Source organism: Diadema antillarum, unplaced genomic scaffold, assembly GCF_040938485.1.
Source record: "Diadema antillarum isolate AM-2024a unplaced genomic scaffold, OU_Dant_1.0 seq00000654_RagTag, whole genome shotgun sequence".
NCBI classification, from domain to species: domain Eukaryota; kingdom Metazoa; phylum Echinodermata; class Echinoidea; order Diadematoida; family Diadematidae; genus Diadema; species Diadema antillarum.
In genome coordinates this window covers 30762-56701 of record NW_027271567.1, presented here as the reverse complement: position 1 = coordinate 56701, position 25940 = coordinate 30762, and the positions used below count along the sequence as shown (strand labels likewise).

General features: G+C 38.8%; 1 protein-coding gene across 1 annotated transcript in view; it reads left to right on the top strand.

Moving 5' to 3' along the window:
• Positions 1-12770: 12770 nt before the first annotated feature.
• The window catches only part of LOC139736568 (uncharacterized), a 33779-nt gene continuing 20609 nt past the window's right edge, over positions 12771-25940 (top strand). The window contains exons 1-7 of the mRNA XM_071647315.1: positions 12771-12886; positions 13834-13992; positions 16031-16184; positions 17072-17257; positions 17757-17914; positions 18645-18724; positions 22516-22728. Coding sequence (XP_071503416.1) covers positions 12838-12886; positions 13834-13992; positions 16031-16184; positions 17072-17257; positions 17757-17914; positions 18645-18724; positions 22516-22728 — 999 coding nt within the window. The 5' untranslated portion in view covers positions 12771-12837. The remainder of the gene's footprint in view (positions 12887-13833; positions 13993-16030; positions 16185-17071; positions 17258-17756; positions 17915-18644; positions 18725-22515; positions 22729-25940) is intronic.

Below are 25940 nucleotides of genomic sequence, written 5' to 3'. Positions count from 1 at the left end.
TATTACGAACATGTAAAAATTTGTACTAAAGATCTATTTACCATGGACAAACAAGAAAACAAGCACCACCATTACACGAAAATGGAAGAGGCATGTTAGCTTTCAGCGGAATAATGATTTTTAAAATCGTTGCATGAACATACAAGAGATACGAAGGTAACAAAATATGTAGGAATCTACAAGAGATATGAGTGCGGCTTTCTAATCAGTAGAGAATGCATTTAGACTTTGTAGAAATGAACCCGAGTAAAATCTGTCGTAAATGCTGCTACCCCTTATATTTCAATACGCCTCTTTCTTGTTATATTGTCACATTGCGAGCTCTTTCGATGGTACGCGCTATCCACATTTTCTTAGCAGTGGGTTTATTCCTTGTGTCTATCCCTAAGGATTAGCTCATAAATATGGCTTCCAACCCTGAAAAGGTACCCATGGCTACATGTGGGTGAAAGGAATTAGCAGTACTAATTGTAGTAGGGCAAGAGCTCAAGTCCTCTTCAGTCCATATAGGTTTACGATAATAAAAGCTTGAAAACTATTTCCGTGATTATTGAGTTTAAGCATTATCTTTTGGAATCAAGTCACCTTTTCACGCGCAGAACGAGGTCACAGTGCAGCAATCGATTTCCGGATCACAGCGCACGCCAATAGTTATATTGGAAAAGTTTATCCGCATTCAGAGTCCTCTATAACCACAATGTAGGTGGTAGTAAATACACGTGTTTGCTCAAACTAAGCACTCCGGTGTTCATGTCATGTGCATCCATAATGATCAAAATATCTCTCGTCATACAAACAAACTGTTGAGATGAGTCCTCCTTACAACTCGACATTGTATTCAACAGCAACGATGAAGCAGCAAATGTCGTGCATTATGTACAATTGACATCTGTTTGATTAAGTTCCTTATTGCAATTCACGGAGTTTTTTTTCTTTTGTTATTTTCCAACTGGTGTTAGAAGTATTTATTAAAAACACCATTTATGGCATTGTAAACTTGGTATCAAAACACAATACGCCATTTAAGGTATATGACAACCCCGGTGACGCTATTTCGGAAATGTTTTACAGGTGTGACGCCATTAAGGGGTACAAATTTGATGTAGGATCTATTCATGAGGCGTTTGGACGCGGGTGGGCTAGCACATTACATTTGAGTGAGAGCGACTCCCCTCTCCTCCCCCTCCCTCCCCCCTCCCGAATCTTGTCAGATGGTAATCAGAAAAATCTCATGTAGGTCGAGGCGCTCATGAAAATAAGGAGCCGTCAGGAGTTATACGTTGTACCTCTTTCTATCTCCCCTCTCACGTTCTCTTTGATTGTGTATAGGGAAAGCTGTCCAGATTGCATGAGAAGTAATCGTGCTTTGTGATTTGGGAAAGCAGGAAACCGTTGATAGACTATGTACTGATCGTCCTTCTTTGTTCCCCCGACATACTGAGACAAAAAAAAAGAAAAAGAAAGGAGGGAAAGAGATAGAGAGACAGAAAACGAAAGAAAGAAAGGAAATGTGCAGCCTTGTGGGAGATGAGAAGCACTGTGAATGTAATCCCTCGTAAACGTGCACAGGCTGGTCGCATAGCCAGATTATAATGCAGTATAAGGCACACGGGCAAAAATATTCGGGTTTTTTTCCATCATAAACAGTGAGGAGTAAAGGATAAGCATATTGCCGTGCAACTTGTAATGTTGTAAAGTCTTGCAGCTTGTAAAGCACTCACCTCACTCACCTCATTCTCTGTACATATATATTGTCTATACAATTTTTGTTGTCGCAATGTGATGCCAGAATGACTCTGGGTTTTGTTTTGTTTTTCTTTTCTTTCATTTCTTTTGTTTTCGATAAGTATACATGATGTATGTTTTGCCCAATTTCTTTTTTGCTCTCTTTTAAGGCTGTCGTATCTTCCAGCTATATGCTTATTTGACGACAGTCTTCCGCATTCACACTCCCAATACATGCGCAATAATTCAGTCAGATCATTTGATTCACTATATTCCGAGTGGTTCCCAATTGACGTACTCTCTCTTATTCTTTTCTTCAATCTGTACACGTATATCTCAATTATGTTCGGACGTACACACTGTATGTTTTATTGTCTGGAAAATAAAAAGAAATGACTGTATTTCAATTGTAGTATATATTCAAAGCAGAAAATTCTGAATAAATTCATCTGAATTGGATTGAATTGAATCAAGAACAACAGACAAAAGCCAAGAGCACCCACAAACAGCTTTATCATTATCATTTACGCATGCTCACTCACAACACAAACGGGCACAAACACACACACAAACACACAAGCGTGCTTTCCGGCAATGCCTTTTCTCACATAGGAGAACAAAAAGACACTCACCGCCCACACTCAAACACCCATCATCGTTACCCTCACTCTGACTATCACCATTTCTATGTCTGATGTAATTAACTGACTTGATGTCACAATTTCGCGCCGCCACTGCGGTGTACATGCTCACGTGCTCGCAATTCTATCCCGTCATCGACACTTGAACAGATTTAATCAGTATAGATCACTCCAAGACACGATATCTGCCCTTTCATCAACAGTCGATCAGCAGGAAGCAACAAAGCGTCATTGCAATGTTGTCAACGATTTAGCTTTTTTCATGAAACTGGGTAGATATCGATCTATTTATTATACTTGAGTATTCATAGTGTGAAGAAATTGTTGTTGTGATCAATGAAGTATTTGTAATGCCTAATATGCCTAACAACAAGGAAATAAAGCTCTTTTTAGATAATGGCTGAAAACAAAATACACTTGGGGACAGTGTACCCCTCTTCCTTCAATTATTCTTTTAGCATTTCGCCAACTCCTTTCATCATTATCATATCATAATGACAAACACGCAGACTCGAACGCATTCATGCACACTCGTGAACGCATTTAAACACAAACACACATTTTCGGCATTTTCTTTTGTTTCCATTTCATTCAACAATATACAGTTCACTTCACGTAATATACACTGTAAATGTTCAAAACAAATGTACAAAACATAACTCAATAATACAACAATCAAAATGAGAATGAAATCTTTTATCAAAATATATAAAACTACCCTCCCACGCCGAAATTTACAAAATCCTATAAGTCATAGCCTTCTTTATTTTTTATTTTTGCAATCAAAAGGATTACTATTTGATTTCCTTGATAGTTATAAGCACATGAACAAAGTGTTCATTTTTCAATAATTATTAGCAGGAAACAGATTGAACAATCCAAGTATAAATAATGATAACAAAATCCTTCCTTTCCCTTCTGTAGCTCTAATTCCTCTCTCAACTCGTTTGTATAGGTCATTCTCCCTCACCTTCCTTCCCTTTCTTCTACAGGGGCGGATCCAGGAATTCTGTAAAGGGGGGGGGGAACTAATATTTCTGGTGCCACTTCCGGGTTTCATTTCATTTTTTTCTTTTTATTTCTTTTATTTTTAACGAACAATAAAGGGAGGGGGCGTGCGCCGGTTGCACCCCTCTGGTTCCGCCACTGTTCTACACCTCCCCCCCCCCCCCTTACCTTCCTACTCTGTGCATTGTACTGGTCTAATCCTATCCTCTTTCTCTAACCCATGCACAAACCGACACCCCTGGAGCATGCATCCCTCAGAAAGCATGCAATATGATTACCCATGAGCCTACGGAAATTGAATACAGCCGAAAAGAACAAAATCATAACCTACAAGCCAAATGAATGCATTTAATGCAATAACAGCGCCCTCCCACTTTACTGTCTAACATGTCTTCTCATACATCCCCTTTGTGTTTTCCTTATCCTGATGTTCTCTTATCTTGTACGCAATACCCCTATATGGGTATAATTATACACTTAATGGCGCTCTCGGTTCTTGACCTGTAAACAATGAATTTTATCAGATAACCCACACAAACACGTATAAATTATTATACACACCATCAATATATAATCCAAAGCGATTCTCCTTTCTATACACACATTAAAATACATTACCTTCCATAATTTGGATACGATCAATCCGCAGGGCCACTCCAATAAATCTGAAGATAGAAAAGGGGGATAAAAAGAAGAAAAAAAGAAGACGATGAAGATGAAAAGACTTTATCTCAGGTGTCATTGTACACAGTGTGAGAGACCGACTTCCACAAGGTTACCTCCTTTCATGCATGCCTAATTTCCGCTCCTCTCTCTTATAGATTATCGATTCCCCCCCCCCCCCCCTCGTCTGAGAGACGCTCTGTGCCAGTTGAAAAAGCTATTAGGAATCGATATGCTGGGGGTAGAAGAATGAATAGCTGGGAGAAGGTGGCAGACGTCCCATTACCCCTGCGTGGAATCTAACTGCACCATATGCACCTGATTGCATTCACGCTTTTGTTTTTGTTTTTGGGTGTGTGTGTGTGTTTTTTATGGGGAAGGGGTTATTTTGGGGTTTTTATTTTATTTTGTTTAACATCTGATTTTTACTTTGTATTTAGAACTAGTTAAAGTTATGTCATAGGTTTCACATTCTAGCAAGTGGTGTCGAAAAAAAAATCGTTCCTGATTTGAGATGTGTTCGCTGGGATTAATAGGTTCTAGTCGTATAGCAGTCGTGCACGTGTTCTTCTCTCTCTCCCTCTTATGAACACCATACAATCCTCCTGCTTAGATGTGATTATTATTTTTTGAAGAAAGAGGAAATCATCAACAGTTTAAGGCCACATTTCAACTGCAAGAGGCAACAGCTACTTTCTTTGTCAGTCAATTTTTGAGGCTGCAAATTAAATTCTATGATGGGGGGGGGGGTAATTTCTATAACTGTGCAAGGATTTACGAATAGAGACAGTACCATGAGAACATCATTTTTTTTTATGTGCACTGACTTCATTTCAAGAAGCACCATTATCCCACAAGATAATCAATAATTATAAGAGAGATAAACTCTTGTGCTTTCTGTGGATTAAATGTTATTGATTTCACTTTCACTGTATAGGTTGAACTTATTTCATTCATTGCATTCCTGTCTCCCAAGCAGAGTGAAAATTATAACCCGAGTACGAGTTATTTCATAGCTCGTTTCATTCATCCCTCGTAAACGATTAGGATAATGTTATATTCTATACTTGCACAAGCATTGCAAAAGTAGCTAGGTGGACTTGACCACGTCCCTGGTTTATGTAATGCCAAAAGTGAGTTCAAATCTGGATGAATAGTCAAGGAGAAGAAATGAAAATAAAAAAATAAAGAAAATTTTCAAAAATTGTCGATGATCTGTAGAAACAGATCCAGTACATCACTGGAAGAAACCAAATTTAAAGCCTTTTTGAACTTGTGATAAGTTGAAAATTAATCATGTCATAAAACAATGCAGTCACGACAGTAAGAACATATCATTTCATCTAAATTCTATGATGTGGACCCATAGTCACTTTATTGCTGCAATGCGACTGTGCATCATTCCCTCTCGCAGCACGTCAACGACGGTCCTACAAGTCGAATTTCTTATTTTTTTTCTTTTCTCAATTCACTATTTCTGATTATTTTGTGTGCTTTTCTCTGTCGTTCTTTCATTCACTCTTTCTTTCTAGATATCTATATTCTTTCTCTCCTTCTATTTTTCTTTCCTTCGCTCTCCAACCTAAAATCTTTATATTTGCTACAAATCACGTGTCCCTATGTTCCATCGACTCAAGATGTCGTCTGCCTATGAGAGGAAGACCGCCTGCGGAGTATGAATGCAGATGTACTCGAGGAGCGTGCGTCTTCATTATCTACATATTTGCCAAGGGAAATGAGATCGCTCTATATAGTGGTATATGGCATTCTCCATAGCACCGAGACCATCTGAAAAGTCATTTTCCCTTATTTCCCAAGCCGCACTCTAAAAGGAGTACGTAAATACAGGTCCAGAAAGTTGTGCGCGTACATGTCTGTCTATTTGTTTGTTTGTTTGTTTGTTTTGTGAATCATTATTTTAATTCTCCCCCGAATGTTTCCAATAAATGTGTTGAGTGTTCATGAATATTGTGCATTCATAATTTTGTCTCTGTAAAATTATTTGGGCAAGTGCGTCGTGGATGTCTTTAACCCTTTCTGTTCCAGGGACTTTTTGACAGTGTGTTCTATCCTGTGGGGTTTTCTCCGTAAAACGAGATTCAAAGTACACGAAGGGTTAATGTGCATGCTATCGTATTCATGAATATAACTTATCGATGTTATGACATGAATAATTGTTATTCATGAACGTTCTCAGTAGCCGGTTATGATACGTACGATTAGTATGCATGGCTGAGATGAGATAGAAGGTGAAGAGTTACAAATATTACAAATAATATTATGTTCTGCTTATACACTGTATATAATTTCTATGTTTATTTGATGGGAACGAAAATAAATTTGAATCTTTGAATCTTGAGTGTAGAAGGTGCAGAGGTTGTAGTTGTAGAAAAGAAGAGGAGGAATGAAAGAGATGGAGTAGGAGCATTTTTGTCTGATTTCAAAGTTATTTTTTTTAACGGTAACGTGTGATGTAACATTGATTTTACAAAAACACACATAATGATACACCTAATACTATCATGTCCATCCACTGCAGTCGTTAATTTATTTACATTTAGAACATTTATACGTATATGTATATAATATAATACAAATAAAATTATTGACACAGAAAGAGAGAGAAGACAAATAGGCAAAAATCTTCAAGATGATATGTACTTTTGACTATAATAATACATACAATTTCTATAGCGCCGTTCTCCACTTTGATTAAATGCTCAAGGCACTTTACAATAGTACATGAAAGCAAACAGACTGAAGATACAAGTACATCACCGTAATAGAAGAAGATGAAGAAGCAGAAAAAAAAAAGACATGAAAGTCTGTCTTCAAAAGACACTGGTCTTCAAAATGCACTGCTAAGCAAATAGGATTTTAAATTACTCCTGAAAGATGTTATAGAGCTTGAGTCTTTCAGCTCACGAGGAAGTGAATTCCACAGTGTTGGTCCAGCGTGAGCGAAAGCTCGTCCCCCCCCCCCCCCCAAGATTTCCTAGAAAACGGAATATGTAAGAGACCTGAAGTTGAGGATCGAAGAGTTCGTGAAGGTTGGTATTGACGAAACAAACAAACATTGTAATCAGGAGCTGTTCCCTCAATAACGTGATAAACCAAAAGAAGACAATTTTGCCTGAATGCAAGAATGCTGATGATAATAACTATTGTAAATGTGGTAATGATACAGTCTTTGTACCAGTAATGATAACAATACATTACATTGCATTCCTTGATATAATGATATAATAGCTACTTTTTAATTAACATTTCTGTGTACTATTGCTATTGTTGTTATTATTGTCATCATCATTATTGTTATTGTCAGGCCTACTATTATTACTACCATTAAACATCTGTCAATTTATACAAGTAGATGATGATTGGCGGGGGAGGGACACATACCGAATGTTCCACCCGAAGGGTTTGAAATGCTATTGAGGAAGGTCATAAGTCCAGGGGCGAAGTCGAGGGACTTATAGCCTCCCGAAATAGCATTTCAAACCCTGAGGGTGGAACGTTTGGTACATGTTCCCGACAACAAAAGTTATCATCTGTTATATTACATGGATTAGTCAAATCTGCTTTTTCACATTGTATGGAATAGGCAAATTTATTCTACCGATTGCGTGAAAAATATGATCGTCCAATCCTTTGGTAGGCCCTATCGTTTGTCATTTGTTACAAAATAACCAATAATAACCAATGTGCCTCCATCACGTGACTGTGTTTAGCCTATCACTATCCGGTATTTGACTAACCCATTTAATATTAGTATATAATGTACGTATCCGGGCACTTACCCCCTGGGCAACTACCCTCCGGATAACTACCACCCGGATAATTACCCCCCAGGTCTATTCCCCCTTAGGGCAACTACCCCCCGGACAACTACCCTCCCAGGGCAATCACCCTCCAGGGCCATTACCCCCTAGGAAAACTACCACCCGGTCATCTACCCTCCTAGGGCAACTACCCCCAAGGGCAATTACCCCTAGGACATCTACCCCCCGGATAACTACCCCCTGGGTAACTACCCCCTGGATGACTACCCCCCGGATAACTACCCCCCAGATAACTACCACCCGGATAACTACCCCCTGGGTAACTACCCCCCGGAGAACTACCCCCCGGATAACTACCCCCCGGATAACTACCCCCCGGATAACTACCCCCCGGATAACTACCCCCCGGATAACTACCCCCAGGATAACTACCACCCGGATAATTACTCCCCGGATAACTACCCCCAGGATAACTACCACCCGGATTACTACCCCCCCCCCGCCCCCTCCTGATACTTACCTACTGGACAACCCTCCCTCCCCGCCCCCCGAAAGTTACCACCCGTCGTATATTTTCCATAAGTTCATAACACCATATCAGAAGATGCACCTTTCTCTTACACTGTCATCACTCTTTTGGCTTGTCATTTATTTTCTGCCGTTATAACACATGATAGACGATAAACATAAGAAAAGGAGAGTTGATTTCACAGCAATTCATATTCCCTTAACATTAGCGAGGGACTCTTCGATATAAAGCCATAATTTCTGATAGGATCCGGGCACGGTTTTATGAAAGTTATCAGTCCTGACAAGCTGTCAGTTCCACACAATTACCAATCGTTGTAGGTCGATCAAAGCAGGTCCATGGTAACAAGTCAGTGACTCGAGCTTATCAATCAAGCAGAACCCATGGTTTTATTGAAATTATTAGATACTAACAAGATGTCATAACTGGCAACTTTTATCAAAAGGTGCCCTAATCTGTCATGAGAGTAAAATTACAGCTTGTTTTACATACAAGTAGAATTGTGCTAGTTTTCAAATTAAATGTTCTCGACACTTTAAGAGGAAATCCAGTTCAAATATAAGTTAGTCTCATTAGAAAGAGTAAAATATTACGAGTTTAACGGTATTTTTTTTTTTTTTTACAAAACACCCCTAGTTGTTAACGAAGTCTTTTGTCCTGCACCCTCTTTTTGAATAGATCTAGGGAGAGTTGTAGTTGACAGAATCCTTTTTACATTATAGGGCTGCTCTGTTTTATCCCGGCCATTTCAAGAGTATTTTTTTTCTCAAAAAAATGAATCCTTCTTGGAATAACATGTTCTTTAATATTTCGTAAGGGGTTTCTAATCATCTCACCCAAAAGATGTTTAAAACCTGAAGGTAGGTCTCGACCAAAACCAGACGATATGAAAAAATGTTGGGGTTTTTTTCAATTCAAATAGCTAATGTGTTCGAAAATAACAATGAGAGACGTAATTTTCTGGGGGAGAGTTATTGTAAGAGGGGTGATTGTTTGGAGCCTAATTTTAATAAGGAGTAATTGTCAAGGGAGGTAATGCTCTGCAGTGATCATACCAAGGAGGTGACAATCTCTTCCCACATCCTTGATATACTAGTTGTTAATATGCCCAATAATGCAGTAGGGCAATTCTGAAATGAGCGTTAACGGTATAACAGTAAAATAGTTACAAAATTGATGAAACAATGCAAAGAAAGCAAATTAAGACAGAGACGAAGTACACAAATAAAGATACAGTGCACTCCCGTTACAACGAACACGGTTATAACGAAATTTCGTTATAACGAAGCAAAACTTCTGGTCCCAAAATTATCGCCATTAAAGTCTATGGTACAAAATTCGCTTATAACGAAGACGGTTATAACAAAATTTTCGTTATCACGAAGTCTTTTCTGAGCGCCACTGACAAAGAAAAACAAAAGAAATGCGCTCCGTTATAACGATATGCGGATCGCATTCGAAAATGCGTAGCGGAACAAGCATTATTAAAGCGTCTCTGCATGAGCGAACGCATCATTAAATGTTCACTCCGTGTATCACGCACAGTTTCCGAGGGGAACTTGCGTTGTTGTAATAAAATAATTTGAATTCAGATAAGGTTTGTTTCATTGTTCCGAAGTCCTTTAATACAAAACACACAGATTCTGATACAACTAAATGTCCGTTAGTTCGGAAATGAAAGAGGGTTTGTTATTAAGCACATTTTGGCGTTATTCCAAAGGTTCGTTAATTCGATAATAAAATATGGTCCTTATTCTTATTCTTATACGGTTCGTTAGTCCGAAAATGATAGGAATTCAAAACGTTCGTTAATCGGAACATTACAGAAAGTATCGTTAATCCATGGTGGAAAAAGGAGAGTACACTAACAAAACTTTAGAATTGCAATCTTTATAATCGTCTTAAGATAAATAAATCTTCGAAATAACTAACCTTTCTCATATTTTTTTTCATTAACAAAATTTCTTCGGAATAACGAACCTTATTTCATTTTCGGATGAAAAAGCCTTCGGAACAACGGACTTTCTGACTAGTGAACCTTTTTCCTTTTTTTTTTTTTGATTTATAAACCTTCAGAATGACGAACCTCATTTCATTTTCAGATCAACGAACCTTCGGAAAATGAACAATATATTATTTTGATCTAGATTATGAACTTTCGGAATGATGATTCTGCGGAAATGCGAACCTTCACATAAACAAACCATCGGAATCCCGGGAATGGCGAAACTTCGGAATAAGGAGTCTTCGGAGTAACGTACTTTAGTAAGAAAAGAACCTTTGGAATAGCGAACTGTAACCAAATCCTACACCGTCATTTTCTACACATGTGTGACAACACAAACAACTTTATGCTCTTTTTAAAATGTAATATTTAAACAAAATTAAAAAGGTATTCTCCCATTTCACATAGCTTTCCAGCGTATGATGAGGATTCAACAAACAAATTTTTTTTATGCGTGGTTTCCTTCTTTTCGTTATACATTGCATATTATATTTGTTCGGTTACAACGAAATTTCGTTAAAACGAAAAAAAAAAAAAACTGCCGGTCCTGAGCATTTCGTTTTAACGGGAGTGCACTGCACATGAACACACACGAGATAAATCCCTTGTAATGAGAGAAAGAGGAAAGGTGAGTTATGAATGACAGGAATAGACTACCTTCACAGTGGACAGAGAAAAGCGAGAGGGAAGAGGAAGATGATGGGTCGAAACCAGGGCACGTGAGGCATGAGATATAAGCTCCTCAAAATAAAGAAGTGTTACATGGAGTTGTGGTAAACGATAGACAATTGTGGTTAAAAAATATTGCAAAAAGTTTAACTCATTCTGAAGTGTAACATTTCTTCAAAATGTCTTTAGTTCAATGGTAAAGGCATTCAAACTTAAAACTTCTTTTGTACTATACTATCAAGAGAAATCCGAAATTTCGGAACAGTAAAAGAAAATACAGATTTAGCGAAAATAGTTTGGTTAAAGGCATTGACATTTACTGGATTACCGGGTAGGATATGAAGGGACAGCTTCGTTTTTTATGAACATAGAGTCAAAATACAGAGGGAGAAATTAAGCTTTTACATAAATTGTCCTAAGTGCAAACGATACAAATCGTAAATCTTTAAGATGTTGTTTTCATAAATGATGTATCAGTATGGCATCTCCGTGATTCCTGGCAAATAATACAAAGAACTTCGTTTCCTGTAGTAATGATATTCTTTTTATTAAAGGTAAGATGGGGGGGGGGGGCAATGACCCGGGAGGTAGTTACCCAGGGGGTAATTGGCGTGGTGCACTGTCCTGGGGTAATTTTCGTCTTGATAGTTATAGGGGAGGGGGAGTTGTAGGCTTGCTTATCCGGGGTAATCATCCTCGGGAAGTTATCGGAGGGTGTAGTTATCGGGTGGAAGTTATCTGGGGTCTAGTTATCGGAGGAGGGGGTAATTAACCTGGGGATAATTATCCTGGTGGTAATTATCGGGGGGGGGGGGTAGTTATCCGGAGGGTAATTATCCGGGGGGGTGATTATCCGGGGGGTAATTATCCGGGGGGTAATTATTCGAGGGGTAATTATCCGGGGGGTAGTTATCCGGGGGGTAGTTATCCGGGGGGTAGTTATCCTGGGGGTAGTTACCCAGGGGGTAGTTCTCCGGGGGGGTAGTTACCCAGGGGGTAGTTCTCCGGGGGGTAGTTATCCAGGGGGTAGTTCTCCGGGGGGTAGTTACCCAGGGGGTAGTTCTCCGGGGGGTAGTTATCCAGGGGGTAGTTCTCCGGGTGGTAGTTATCCAGGGGGTAGTTATCCGAGGGGGTAGTTATCCAGGGGTAGTTATCCGAGGGGTAGTTATCCAGGGGGTAGTTTTCCTAAGGGGGAATTGCCCTGGGGGGTGATTGCCCTTGGAGGGTAGTTGTCCGGGGGGTAGTTGTCCTAGGGGGTAATTACCCTGGAGGGTAATTGCCCTTGGAGGGTAGTTGTCCGGGGGGTAGTTGCCCTAGGGGGGAATTGTCCTGGGGGGTAATTATCCGGGTGGTAGTTATCCGGAGGGTGGTTTTCCAGGGGGTACTGTTCCTAGAACCTATAATGTATAGTTATTATGATCATAATTGTCAGTAGTAATGTCCGAGCTGTATAGTGTAGAATCATCATCATTATTATCATCATTATTGCTTTTATCGTTATCGTCATTGTTACCAATATTCTTGACACCATTATTATCATTAGTGTATATATCTCTAATTGTTACTTTTACTAATTTCTGTAAACAAGAGAAGATACCAATAAAAAGAAAAAAATGTACTGTAGTAGAAATACAAATCGTACATACCATACCATACACACCATGCGGCGTTCCATACTTGACGGCATGATCGGCTAGCAACGTCAAGCGAAAGGGGCCGTTGTTATGGTCGGTGTTTATCCCTTTGCAGCTAATAAACGTCATGTTTTGTGCTATCAGTATTAAGATTTCAATGATTCAGTGAAGTCTCGCCATCATGGAGGGGAAAGAAAGGCAAATCAGTGTGCTGGAAACCTATTCTCCGGGTGAGCCTTTTTGTTAATTTACAGACTTTACCACGTAGTCCCATCTGCTTGTAAACGATGTTTGTTTCTCTCAGCAGAGACCAGCAGCTAGCACTAGCAGAGGGTCTATGTACACATTGTATATCGTAGGCCTATTATGGAAAGATACTCGGATCTAGTAGTAGACCCCTCTCTAGATCTAGATTTAGACCTCTATAGGTCTAAATCTAGAGGTCTAAATCTTCACTTCTTTTACTAGAAGTGAATTAAATTTCGGATCACCTCTCCACCTGAAACATCACACAGTTACATTGTAATTGTATTTGTAGAACATAGAAGCAAACTTTATTTCAATTCGGCACCCACACCTACAAACGCCGACGGTTAGTGTAGAAGTAGTGACCTACTCCATGATCAGTGTAGGCCTCGTAACAGAGTAGGCAGTCACCCGTAGACTTTGTCCGACTTTGTTTGTATTTTTGTTTGTTTTTAATGCATTAGACCGTCGACCAATTGAGTCTGTTGAATATTGCGATTGGATTTGCTGTACGACTGAATTTATATGATCTAGATGTAGGGCCTAGAGTCTAGACCTCTAAATGTATTTGAAATTAGGGATGTCTATAAAAGAAATAATAGACTTTCGTCTCACTACACTCTACTGTACATCAGGCTCAGTACAGGCACTGCATAGATGCCAAAATCAGAAATCATAATGCCCAAATACGTGCACATGTGCATGCGCAGCTAATCACAATGTTCAGATGTAAACTAGGGAATACAGAGCTACACATTCATAAACATGCCTAAGAATAAGATAAGTAGAGTTCTAGCTCACCACCACTGAGTGTGAAATGAGTCTTTCTGTCTGCAACATTTTGACTTCTGTAATTTCCAATGCCATGTCTGCATTTAGCTGAATGCGTAATTGGTTTAACATCATTATTACTCTGCTTCTTGTTGAACAGCTACCACATTTGAGGTACGACTGAATGAGATCAGGCAGCAGAACATCAAAAACCCTTCTTCTGATAGAGCCTTTGCCATATTTGAAGTGTTCGATGAAGTCCTGCCACAGTTAGGGATTTTTCGAAAAGTTCTCAAGATGGTGCGGGACGAGACATTTGGTAAGTTGATGCACAATATATACATGCAATGCTTGCCAAAATCTTTTGTGTCCAGGTAATTCAAACCTCTATCATAAATTAGACACTCTGGAAACTGTTTTTGGTGTTGTTGTTGTGTGTGTGTTCGTGTGTGGGGGAGTAATTCTAAGTATAGCTTTTTTGAGACTGTGAGCAAGTTACAACACTTGTTGAGTTTTATTTGCTTCTCAAGTCCTGTATTACCTCCGCCAAGGGAGGAGGTTATGTTTTCGTTACCGTTGGTTTGTTCATTAGTTCGTTAGTTCGTTAGTTTGTTTGTCCGTGTGCAAAATAACTCAAAAAGTAGTGAACGGATTTGGATGAAACTTGCAGGAAAGGTTAAGAACGACACAAGTACCAAAGGATTAACTTTTGGCAGTGATCCGAGAATTTTGGGGGAATTTATGAAGGATTTTTGACATTTTGGCAGGTAGGGTCAATGAACTTGGGAGTTCAGGCTGTGCGTATTTGAGGTTTGCCTGCGTGCACTAAAGTGCGTGTTCCAGTTTCTGCTGGGGTGCAGCTGAGGGTTTTCCTGACGTAACAAAGGCTTCTATATTGAGAAATCTGGCAACTTTCAGCACACAATGCAGTACGTAGGTGGAAATCACTGATATCTCTACGGATGAACAAGATCGGTGGTGAAAATGATTTGCATGCTTGGCGGAGGTCTGCGCTCTCAGAGTGCTTCTCTAGTTATGTAATGTGACATGCATTTTAAGTCACTTTCATTTTCTTTTAACACCTTTATGGAGTTTCGGATCAGTGAAGAAGTTTAAGATGTAAACTGTGTATTAAAGAGTAGGATGAATTTTATGGCATTTTTAATTCTTACGAATTCAAGACATTGCATACCGGTATGTACAAAGTGTTTAACAAGCAAAAAATATTCTTGTACTTTTATTTTTGTACTAGTTTCTGGTCACGCAAAATGCTAAAGATTTCACTTCTACAGTACTTAGTATTAAAGTTGCATTCTATGCTGCTGCTGGAGTGAATATGAAACACTTTCAAAAACTTTCTATTTCTAAAGCACTGATATAATTATACTTGATATCTATAGAACAAATTGCTAATTAAAATATTTAATTTAAGTGTTAAAGATGTGACAATGTTCATTACTAAACATGAAGGGAAGTGTACTGTTTAAGTTGTCATATGTGTGATGATTATGATGAATAATGCCTTCTGTATTTTTGATGCAGCCTTCATAGAGTGGTGGTGAAACTAGTAAACAAGCGTACAATGCACTGAGGTGCTCTAGATGATATTATGGATTCCAAGCTGGCAGGAATACTGTAAAAGTGGAAATTTTCGCGGTGTTGAAATTTTTGCGGATTTCGCGCAACCAGAAGCTAGCGCGAAAATAAAAGCACGCGAATATTTTTGCGTGCCATATGTTCCAGTAGCTGATGTCTTGATTTCACGAAATTAAAAACACGCGAAACTCTTCTTACCTGGCCAAGCGCGAAAAATTAGTCACGCGAAAATATCCACTTTTACAGTAACGCCTAGTTTTCTTAGGAGTACAGTCCCAAAGAAAACAGTGTCTTTTCTGTCACCGGGGAATCCATAATTTCACTGTTGGCTTGAAACAGCGCATAACATCATAATGTGTCTTTCTGTATCCCTCCAATAAATCGTTATTAAATTGTTCAAGCAAAGAACATTTTTACATTTTCCAATGCAGAGGATCAGTGTACCACAGTGGATGCAATTCACACAGTGGTCCTTGAGGCTGACACTGAAAAACCAACTTGGGCATAGTGCACTATACCATGAACGATGTCACGGTATATCACATTTTTCTCCATCAAAATTTTGTTTTTAAAATCATCGACATCATAGCAGTGTTGTGTTTGGTTACGTTCAGTATTTAAACACTATGCAGACCAATCACTAAAGAGGATTTTTATGAATGAAGGATAGACTATGGGACCTTTTATTTCACTGCAAGTGAGACAGATATACATATCTGATAAAATCTGAGTGTGAGATTGGACTGTGTTGTGGGTTGCAGAGGCTGTCTACAGCCACCAGTACACAGGATCTCAGGAGGAGCACACAGACTACAACCCAGCCACCAATGTGGTGACAGACAGAGGGGTTGACAGCAAGGTCTTCATCCAGAGAATCCCATACTTCTCCCTTGTCCAGCGGGTCTACGATTCAAGGTGAGCAGATCCTATCCCACTCACCGCCTGCCTGGTCACGAGTTGACATTGTGATCAGGAGTGTCACCAGGTGGACTGAAGGAAAAAAAACTATAAAGAGAATACTTCAAGATGTCAATTTTATGAAAAGTACACATTTTTTTCACTTGTTGTTGGCATAATCATGTTAAGAGTAATATTATTCCCCTTGCCTTGTGAAATAAGGCTTTGATTCAAAAGCTTACTCTTACTATGAGGTGCTCTGTGCAACAAATGGAGGAAAATAGGATGCAAATACCAAAACAACCACCATGGAAGGATTATCAAATTAAGCTGAAATTCTGCACACTCGGCAAAATCATTCTCTCCATGACTGTGGTTAACTTTCAAAGTAGTAGCATCATCTTTTGAAAAGTTGTTAAAGTTGAAAGTAAAGTGTGTGTAATGGAAAAGAAATGAAAAGGAAATGGAAAAAAATGAAAAAGAAGTGAAAATGGCCTCTAAAAACATACCTACAATGTAATCACACTATTAAAAAAAAAAAATTTTTTAAGAGTTTGAGAAAAACTGCAAAGAACACAATTTCCTATTCACTTTATAATCCCAAACTTAGAATTCTATAGAAGAATAATTGCTCTTTCTGAAAATAGAGAAAATCAAAATTAACTGAGTTGACCCATTTCACTTATTTGTAGTGTTCGTGTATATTCTGAGGTTGCCACTTTTTGTTGGTTTTTGTGATTTATGGTCGCAATATTCACATACCGGTAGTAGTAAAATGGAGAAACAGGGAAAGAGGTTTGTCAATAGTGCAAGAACATCAAGGGAAAAACTTGCAACACATAATGCAAAAAAAAAAGAAAGTATAGGTTTAGGGCATCATGTCTTGCTGCTCTAATTTTCGGCAGGCATGAAGAGGCAGAGCAACTTCGAGAGGAGATCAGAGTCTTAGAGAAGAGGATTTCTGACAAGACGATGCAGTTCAACGAAGCTGTCACGCTAATCGGCTCCCTCAGAGAGGAGATTTCTGAGCTCCAGGCGACGGTGGAAGACAGGGATGACACGATCATCGACCGAGATGAAACCATTGCCAGGTTTGTGGAGATAGAAAATGTTGCAAGATGAACCAACAGATACAAAGAAAAGTGACCCCCCCCCCCCAAAAAAAAAAAAAAAAAAAAAAATGAAATATAGTGACACTAGACAAAATGTCTGTAAGAGAATATCATGCCAGTATGTTATAATCGTCTCTTATGGCTGAGTAACCATCATGAAATGATCATTATGTAGAGTTTTATCTCACTTAAAACACACGAGAGCATTGTTTATCATCATAGTCATTGCTTTGTTGTGGCATTACTTCAGCATATAAGTCAATTACAAGATTCAAAGCAAACAATGAATCTGAATTCAGGCAGCTATCTGTATGATAGATGAATGTATGGAGAAACTTTAGTTTTGAAAATATAATTTTATTTTGTATGTGGTACAATGTAAATGTATGAAACCAGTGTCAATCAAAACGACAGGGTCCCCCCAAAATTTTAAAGTAAAGTTATCTTTACACTATCCCACCCCCCCCCCCCCCTTCAGCAAAGAGGAGGAGATATCAACCTTGAAGGAAGAGTTTTTCACAGAGAAGACAAATCTCGAGTTCCAGAAGAAGGAGCTCAGTGAAGAGGTGAAGAAGTTGAAGAGCGAGGTGGAGTACCTGAGCCACTACAAGAAGGGCTATGATGCCCTGGAGGAAGGTAGGGACATCATGGCGGCCTCCGCTCAATTGGCTCTCGGGATGAGAAACTGGGCCTTTAAGCCTTACAATTGGGCCTGTGCCACATTGATGCTTAGCTTCTCAGTGTTGACTGCTTGATGTACCTTTAAGAGAATTTTAAAAGAAAGCTCTAGGGAAATAAGTGCAGTATGTTAATGAAGTTTAAGCCAGAATCATTTAGAATGAGTCAAGACGGGGCATCATACAAGGAAGGCATGTTATGAACCATTTTATCATCTCCAGATATCCATCTTTGATATGACTCTGCTACGATCAGCATAATGATTGGTTTAGGTTCTTACACAACATCAAAGATAGCAGAAGTCACTTCTTGCATACCACAATAGGAGGAGTCTTTCCTGTGGTTGCAGTTTATGTTGTTTCTGGTAAAAAGAAATGGAGGAATATGTTGCAGGTAAATTTAGGAGGAGGAGGAGAAGGACAAAGAAGATAGGAAAGAAGAGAATGAAAAGAAGAAATAAGAGAAGGAATGTAACTTTAAGTTGAGGAGAGGAAGAGGAAGAAGGTTGGGAGAGAAACAAGAAGGAGAAAAAATCAGTACTGAAGATGCACCAACCTCCAGAGCTTATAAGTGTTGGCACTATATCATGGTTCTTGAGTTACCCACCTTAAACTTAGAATGATATTTCAGCGGTTTGCATGCAAAGTCAAGTACATTGTACCATCTTTATTTTCTTTTTCCTCTACAGCTTTCATCTTCAGGCCTGGTGAAGACAAGTTCACTCATGCTCCTAAAAAATCTAAGAAGTCTGCACTGGCTACCAGAAAGGTGAAATACATGATTATTATCTTTATCATCTCTCAGTACTTTAGGGGAATTCCAGACCACTTAAGAGTGAGTGTAATCAAAAAGAGAAAATTTCTATAAAGCACAATTCACAATGAAAATTTGATCAAAATCAGAGAAAAATTTGGGAAGTTATATGGTCGTGAAATTTTGCTAACTTTTGCAAAACAGTTCTCAAATAGTTGATAAGAATGTGCAAGCTATGAACTATGGATGTCACACCTCACAATTTTCCATTGATCATGTACAAAAACTGATTTTTCCGCTATGAAAGTGTAAAACATCATCTTGTACCTGGCTGAATAACATCTAACAACTAATGATCAGACAAGTATATTGGGATTTGAGATGGGGGGATAATTGTCTTTGAACAAAAAAAGAAAAGAAAAAAAGATGAAATTTGAAGATTTGTACAAAATACATGGCAATTTGTAAGGTAATGACATCAACTCACTCATTTGAATATTCATATTGAGTGTTGGGAACTGTTTTGTGAAAATTAGGGAAACTTCACATTTTCATAACTTCCTTAATTTTTGTGCAGTTTTCTATTGCGCTTGTTAAATTTCACTCTTTCTTAACAGATTAACTTTTAATTGGTCATGAATTCCCCTTTAAGCCTGGATCCCAGCTTTAAAGAAATAAGCTGTTCTAATTGCTTTTCATCTGTTTTATGTCAAACATTATTCATCCCACATCATCCATAGACAGTCGACATTTTATCATCTCCTTATAACTCATAGTTTTTGGTTCTTTTTTTTTCATGAGCAAGCTTGGCAAGTGTCAGTATTTGGTGCAGGAGATACAAATTTGCTCGAACAAAACACGTTGCATCTTTTGGGCCCAGGAGTTATGCCAATATTAGGGCCAAAACTTTGACAATTTCAAGTATCTTTTCCAGATTCAGAAGTAATGTAACAGTATTTTGCCATGCTGTATTTCGATATTTTGTTTTCAGAGAGAGAGAGAGAGAGGACTGTGTTTTGTGACTGAGCCAGGAAATGACTCAATGGGCACATAATGGTGTGGTATATTGGCATGGAATCTTGTCATCTCAGTCATTATTTTCATCTCTTATTAAACAGTTTTAGCTATCAGATTTTACCCAAACCTTGCATGATGCATTGTTAGGTGAATGGGATGTGAAGCTGCTCCAATAGAGGTTGTGGCGGTGAGTTGGCTCAGTCGGTAGCGCGTCTGCCTCACGATCACGCGGCCCGGGTTCGAACCCGAGTCTGGACTGAACAATGTTGTGTGTAAGCAGTGGCGTATCTAGGGGGGGGGGGGGAAGGGGGGCACGTGCCCTGGGCGCCACTCCTTGGGGGTGCAAAAAAACGGAAAAAAAAAACGAAGAAGAAGAAAAAAAAGGAAAAAAACGAAGAAGAAGAAAAAAAAAAAGAAGAAGAAGAAGGAAAAAAAAAACCTCGCCCGGAAAGGGGGGGGGGGGGGGGGGGGGGGGAGAGGGAGAATGGTGGGGGGGGGGGGGGCAGAAAACCAAATCAAACAAGATAAAAACAAAACATGATGATGACGCGGACAAAATGACAATGTTTATTGTGTTCACACAAAAATTCCATGTTCTGTGAGCTGAAATACAAAAATTTTCGGCTCGCTTGCTGCGCTCGCTCGCCAAAATTCATATAAAGAAGAAGGTAAGAACAAAACGTGATGATGACAAAATGACAGTGTGTTCACACATGCCATTTTATATTTAGCAGGCAAAATGTTACACGGAACAGCGGCTGCAATTTCTTTCGTTCTGAAGCGATCGCCAATGGGATCAAAAGAAGGCGCCAACGGTTTCGAACATACGGGGGGTGTGCAAAAAAACCCGAATCAAACAAGATAATAACAAAACGTAATGATGACGCGGAAATATACAAATTTCGGCTCACTCGCTCGTACTAATTTAGAGTATTTTTTCAAGTCCTCAGTTTGTTGGTATAAATCGTTATCTATAAGGTCGTCACTATATCTTGATTAGAATTGTGAGATTTGATACGCAAAAAATTACAAGAGTTTCATGATTTGTAAGCTGAAATACAAAAGTTTTCAGCTTGCTCGCTGCGCTCGCTCGCCAAAATTTGTATTAAAAAAAGAGAAGAAGATAAGAACAAAACGTGATGATGACGCGGAGAAAATGAAAATGTCTATTGTGTTCACTCATGTAATTTCATATTTAGCAGGAAAAATGTTACACGGAGCAGCGACTGCAATTTCATTCGTTCTGAAGCGATCGCCGATTGGATAAAAAGAGGACGCCAACGGTTTCGGATATACGGGGGAGGGGGCGCAAAAAAAATCAAAAAAGATAAGAAGAAAAACGTAATGATGATGCAGAAATATACAAATTTCGGCTCACTCGCTCGTACTAATTTAGAGTATTTTTTCAAGTCCTTAGTTTGTTGGTATAAATCGTTATCTATAAGGTCGTCACTATAATTGTGAGATTTAATAAGCAAAAAATGACAAGAATTCTATGTTTTGTAAGCCGAAATACAAAAATTTTTGGCTCGCTCGCTGCGCTCGCTCGCCAAAATTTATATCAAAAAAGATAAGAACAATATGTGATGATGACGAGGACAATATATATACAAATTTCAGCTCACTTGCGCGCACTAATTTAGAGTATTCTTTAAAGTCCTCAGTTTTTTGGTATAAATCGTTATCTATAAGGCCATCACTATATCTTGATTAGAATTGTAAGATTTGGTTAGCAAAAAATGGTAAGAATTCCATGTTTTGTAAGCTGAAATACAAAAACTTTCGACTCGCTCGCTGTGCTCACTCGCCAAAATCTATCAAAATTCGTTACATTTATATCACCCTCAAAAGATCCCTTTTACGTGCCTAAAAAAGCATCATGTGGACTTTGTTTAAAGTCCCTACCGGGATGGGGTTGGGGTTGAACACTTTTTCAGAAATTAGGGGCGCAATTTTCGTGCTTGCCCCGGGCGCCGTTTTCCCTAGATATGCCACTGTGTGTAAGCATACCGTCCCCTCTAGCAAGAGGCAAAACACTCTGTCCCTCGGATAGGACATGAAATGGAGGTCCCGTGTATGAGAGAGTAACAACTCATGCACATGAAAGATCCCGCTTCATTCAGTCATCGTAAAGAGCAGGGTGTTTAACCCCTTGAAGTGGTCCCACCTCAAATCCAACTGGACCCCATGGAAGACCAGCTTAACGTAGCTGAATATGGGCTATCCAGCCATCTTCTCAGATGGAAAATGCACAAACAAACAAACATGAACAAGTGAAGACGCAAGGTTGCAATAAACACAACTCTATGCCAAAATTCATTGATTCAAATTGATATCCAGTACCCGCTGCTATAAGGGATACGAATTAGCACTCCTATTAGACTTGAACGAACAACCTCCCAATTGCAGGACAGGCGTCATATCCACTAGACTAACCGACCTCTACCCAATAGATAGTGATTCTTCTAGTCCCCTGTAGCAGCGTGTACTGGATATTTATTCAAGTTTATGATTCTTGCATCAAGTCCTCTTTTTATAGTAAGTGATTGACAAATTGCCCATCATCGACGTAAATAGGTACCAATTATTCAGTGTTTTCGTGGTACCCATGATAAAGATCATGGGCAAACTTACTGTGGTTAGACTCGAACCAGCAATGAAGAAATTTGAACCTTTCCATGCTGTGTGTGTGTGTGTTTGTTTGTTTTTCTTTTTTTAATGGTGAGTTGTTGTGCTCCACTCTGAGTATTGAAAATTTCACTGAGTTATGTTTTGTGTTGCTATAATAGAACCACCTGCTGACGGACTACGAGGCAGCCAAGAAGATTGAAAAGCAGCTCCTCCTAGTGAGGAACCAGACCATCGAGGAGTTTGATGCCTTCGTGGAGGGTCACATGTCCGAATTGAAGGGCCGGGTGTTTGTGGAGAAGTTGGAGGACGATCTCATACCCAATGAGGCTTACGACAGGGATGAGCTGGTGATAGAGAGACTCGACATTAATGTGAGTGTAATGAGGCATTGTTGCTTTGGACCATTAGTTTCTTTTTTCCCCTTTTCCACTTCGAAAGTACAAGTAGTGACCTGGCCAGCCCAGAAATATCTGTTTAAGATGCCACCTATTCTATATACTATATTATTGCCCTGCTTTGGCAAAAGTGAGCAAGTAGCAAGCACAGTATTTCTCATAATTGACCAAACAGTGTAGACATCAGTCCATTGTTATGACATCTTACTAGAATTTATCACTCATTGCATGAGAGTTTGTGCACAAAACTTAGCATTAAAGGACATATGTTAATTGCCTCCAATCTAAAAACATTGGTGGCTGAGCTTTTGGTTCTTTGTCATTTGCTCCGGCCCTTATGCCAGTGACAGTAATTCTGCAACATGTGTCAAAATTCATTTTTCCAAGCCCCTCCTTGAAGTCCAGTATGTCACATGCTATCAATTTCCTAGACTAATAAGTGAGGCTAATTTAACATATCTAATTTCCAGTATTCATGCAATACACATTGATATACATATACATATCTACATTATATTCATTCACATGAATACATAAACATAAACATACAATACATCTACATATCCATATTTGTATACATACCCATTGACATAACCAGCTATAGTGCATGTGTGTCTGCACCAAAAAGGCAGGGGCAAAATCCACGAAGATTGAGGATGCTTATCGTTACAGTAGTAGAAAAGCTGACATGTACCTTTAAGGAGCACTTAACGGGTTTGTGAGCAGGTCACAACATGCTCCCTAAAGTGTTTGAACCCTGGCTGCCGCCCCCATGTTTTAAAGAGGTGTCAAACACGGCGATGCGTTCACTCTGTCACATGGATGCTTCACCGTGGGAGGGGGAATCTCCTTCCCGGGATCATTATCCTAAAATGTGTATGTGCTAAAAACATGTGGTCTTCTGCGTGATGTGCATGCTAACAAGAGATTCAGGATGAACAGTTACGCATTTAGTGACCTCCGACAATGACAGAGGAGAGGAAAACATGCGCCCATACGCAGACATACAATACCAGCCACTTAACTCTTTCATCACCATCAGCCTCCGACTGGTGTATAATGACAATCACATTTACATATAGTGGTTGTAAGAGGCTTGATTCGACCTAGCCAGGACAATTTCCCCCCCCCCCCCCCCCCCCCCACATAGGGATTGTAGGAATTAACGTCAGGCAGGATACGTGGAGGCAGAGGTCAATTAAAAATGCACTACTATCCAAGAAAAGAGAATCTGCTTATTTTTATGGATAGGGAACATTCCTTAATATTCCAAGAATGACCTTGTGTTTGATGAGAGTGCAGACACTACTTTTGAAAATAGATTCTGCTTTTATCATGGTTACGTGGCTGTCGGTAATATTCGAGAATTGACATCTTTGTTCAAGTACAATGTTCACAGACAGTAAATAAGTTCACCTTGTTTGCTTGTTTCGTAATGGTGATCTTTGGCTTGGCATTGATCTGATTTACATTGTATGGTCAACATATTTTGTATCTGATCATATTTTTTTATCCAGGGGGTGTTTCATAAAGCTGTTCTTAAAGTTATGAATGACTTAAGAATGACTTGTGATCAGTTCTTGTGCTGAATTATGAATTTTCTGATAAGTGTAGCACATCAGAACTGATTACCAGTTATTCAAATTAATGAAATTCTTCCGTCGAGATGTTTTCATTGCAACTGATTGACAAATTGCCCTACATCGACGTAAATAAGCACTGAATTGATCAGTATGTGTTTTAGTAGTAGCCATGATAAAAAATCATGGGCGTACATACTTGAGCAGGATTCGAACCTACGACCTCCTGATCACCAGATAGGCGTCAGCTCTTCTAGAGTATGTATGCCCAAGATTTTTTATCGTGGCTACTACTAAACACTGATGTAGGGCAATTTGTCAACCAGATACAATGATTGCCAGTTTTTCTTTGCAAATCGTTCTTAACTTTAAGAACAGCTTTATGAAAGACTCTTTGGTTTTTTTTTCCTCTTCTGTAATTTGTCTTGGTTTCATATAAGGTCAACATATTTTGTTGATAGTCACGTTTCTTGCCATTCTTTTTCTTCTTTTTGTTTTTTTCCAATAAGAGTCTTTCTGAGCCTTATGGATGAGAGCAAGGATAATGACATAACATTTTATGTTATGTTGTGTAAATTACGTACTGTATAAGAGGTTATTTTTGTAAGGATTTAACTTTCGCAGATTTTGCGAAGTACAGTTGGATTGGGAATTTAAGAGCATGCAGAAATGTCACCATGCACTAGGATAACAATGCATGTACGATAGCATTGTTATATATTCATGAAAATAGTATCTTGCAAAAATGGCTGTGACCTCCTAATTGGCGAAAATATCTGTATGCAAAAATAACAGCCTGCACAGTAATGTTCGCATGTATGAACAAATAGCATTCACAGACAAAGGGAACTCCAAATGAATTAAACCAGAGAGTTCTTTTTCCCAATGTGAGCAGATTTAAATTAGTATTTCAACTATTGTCATGAAATAATAACATTGTAAAAGTTTGTAAATGCTCAATTCTTAATTTCACTTTGGAGGGAGCAGCCAAGGCAAGTTGTTGGCTGTTTGTGATTTAGTTCAGTGCTTATTTACGTCAATGTAGGGCAATTTGTCAACCAGATACAATGATTACCAGTTTTTCTTTGCAAATCGTTCTTAACTTTAAGAACAGCTTTATGAAAGACTCTTTGTTTTGTTTTTTCCTCTTCTGTAATTTGTCTTGGTTTCATATAAGGTCAACATGTTTTGTTGATAGTCACGTTTCTTGCCATTCTTTTTCTTCTTTTTGTTTTTTTCCAATAAGAGTCTTTCTGAGCCTTATGGATGAGAGCAAGGATAATGACATAACATTTTATGTTATGTTGTGTAAATTACGTACTGTATAAGAGGTTATTTTTGTAAGGGTTTGATTTTCGCAGATTTTGCGAAGCACAGTTGGATTGGGAATTTAACAGCACGCAAAAATGTCACCGTGCACTGGGACAACAATGCATGTAAGATAGCATTGTTGTATTCATGAAAATAGTATCTTGCAAAAATGGCTGTGACCTCCTAATTCGCAAAAATATCTGTATGCAAAAATAACAGCCTGCACAGTAATGTTTGCATGTATGAACAAATAGCATTCACAGACAACAGGAACTCCAAATGAATTAAACCAGAGAG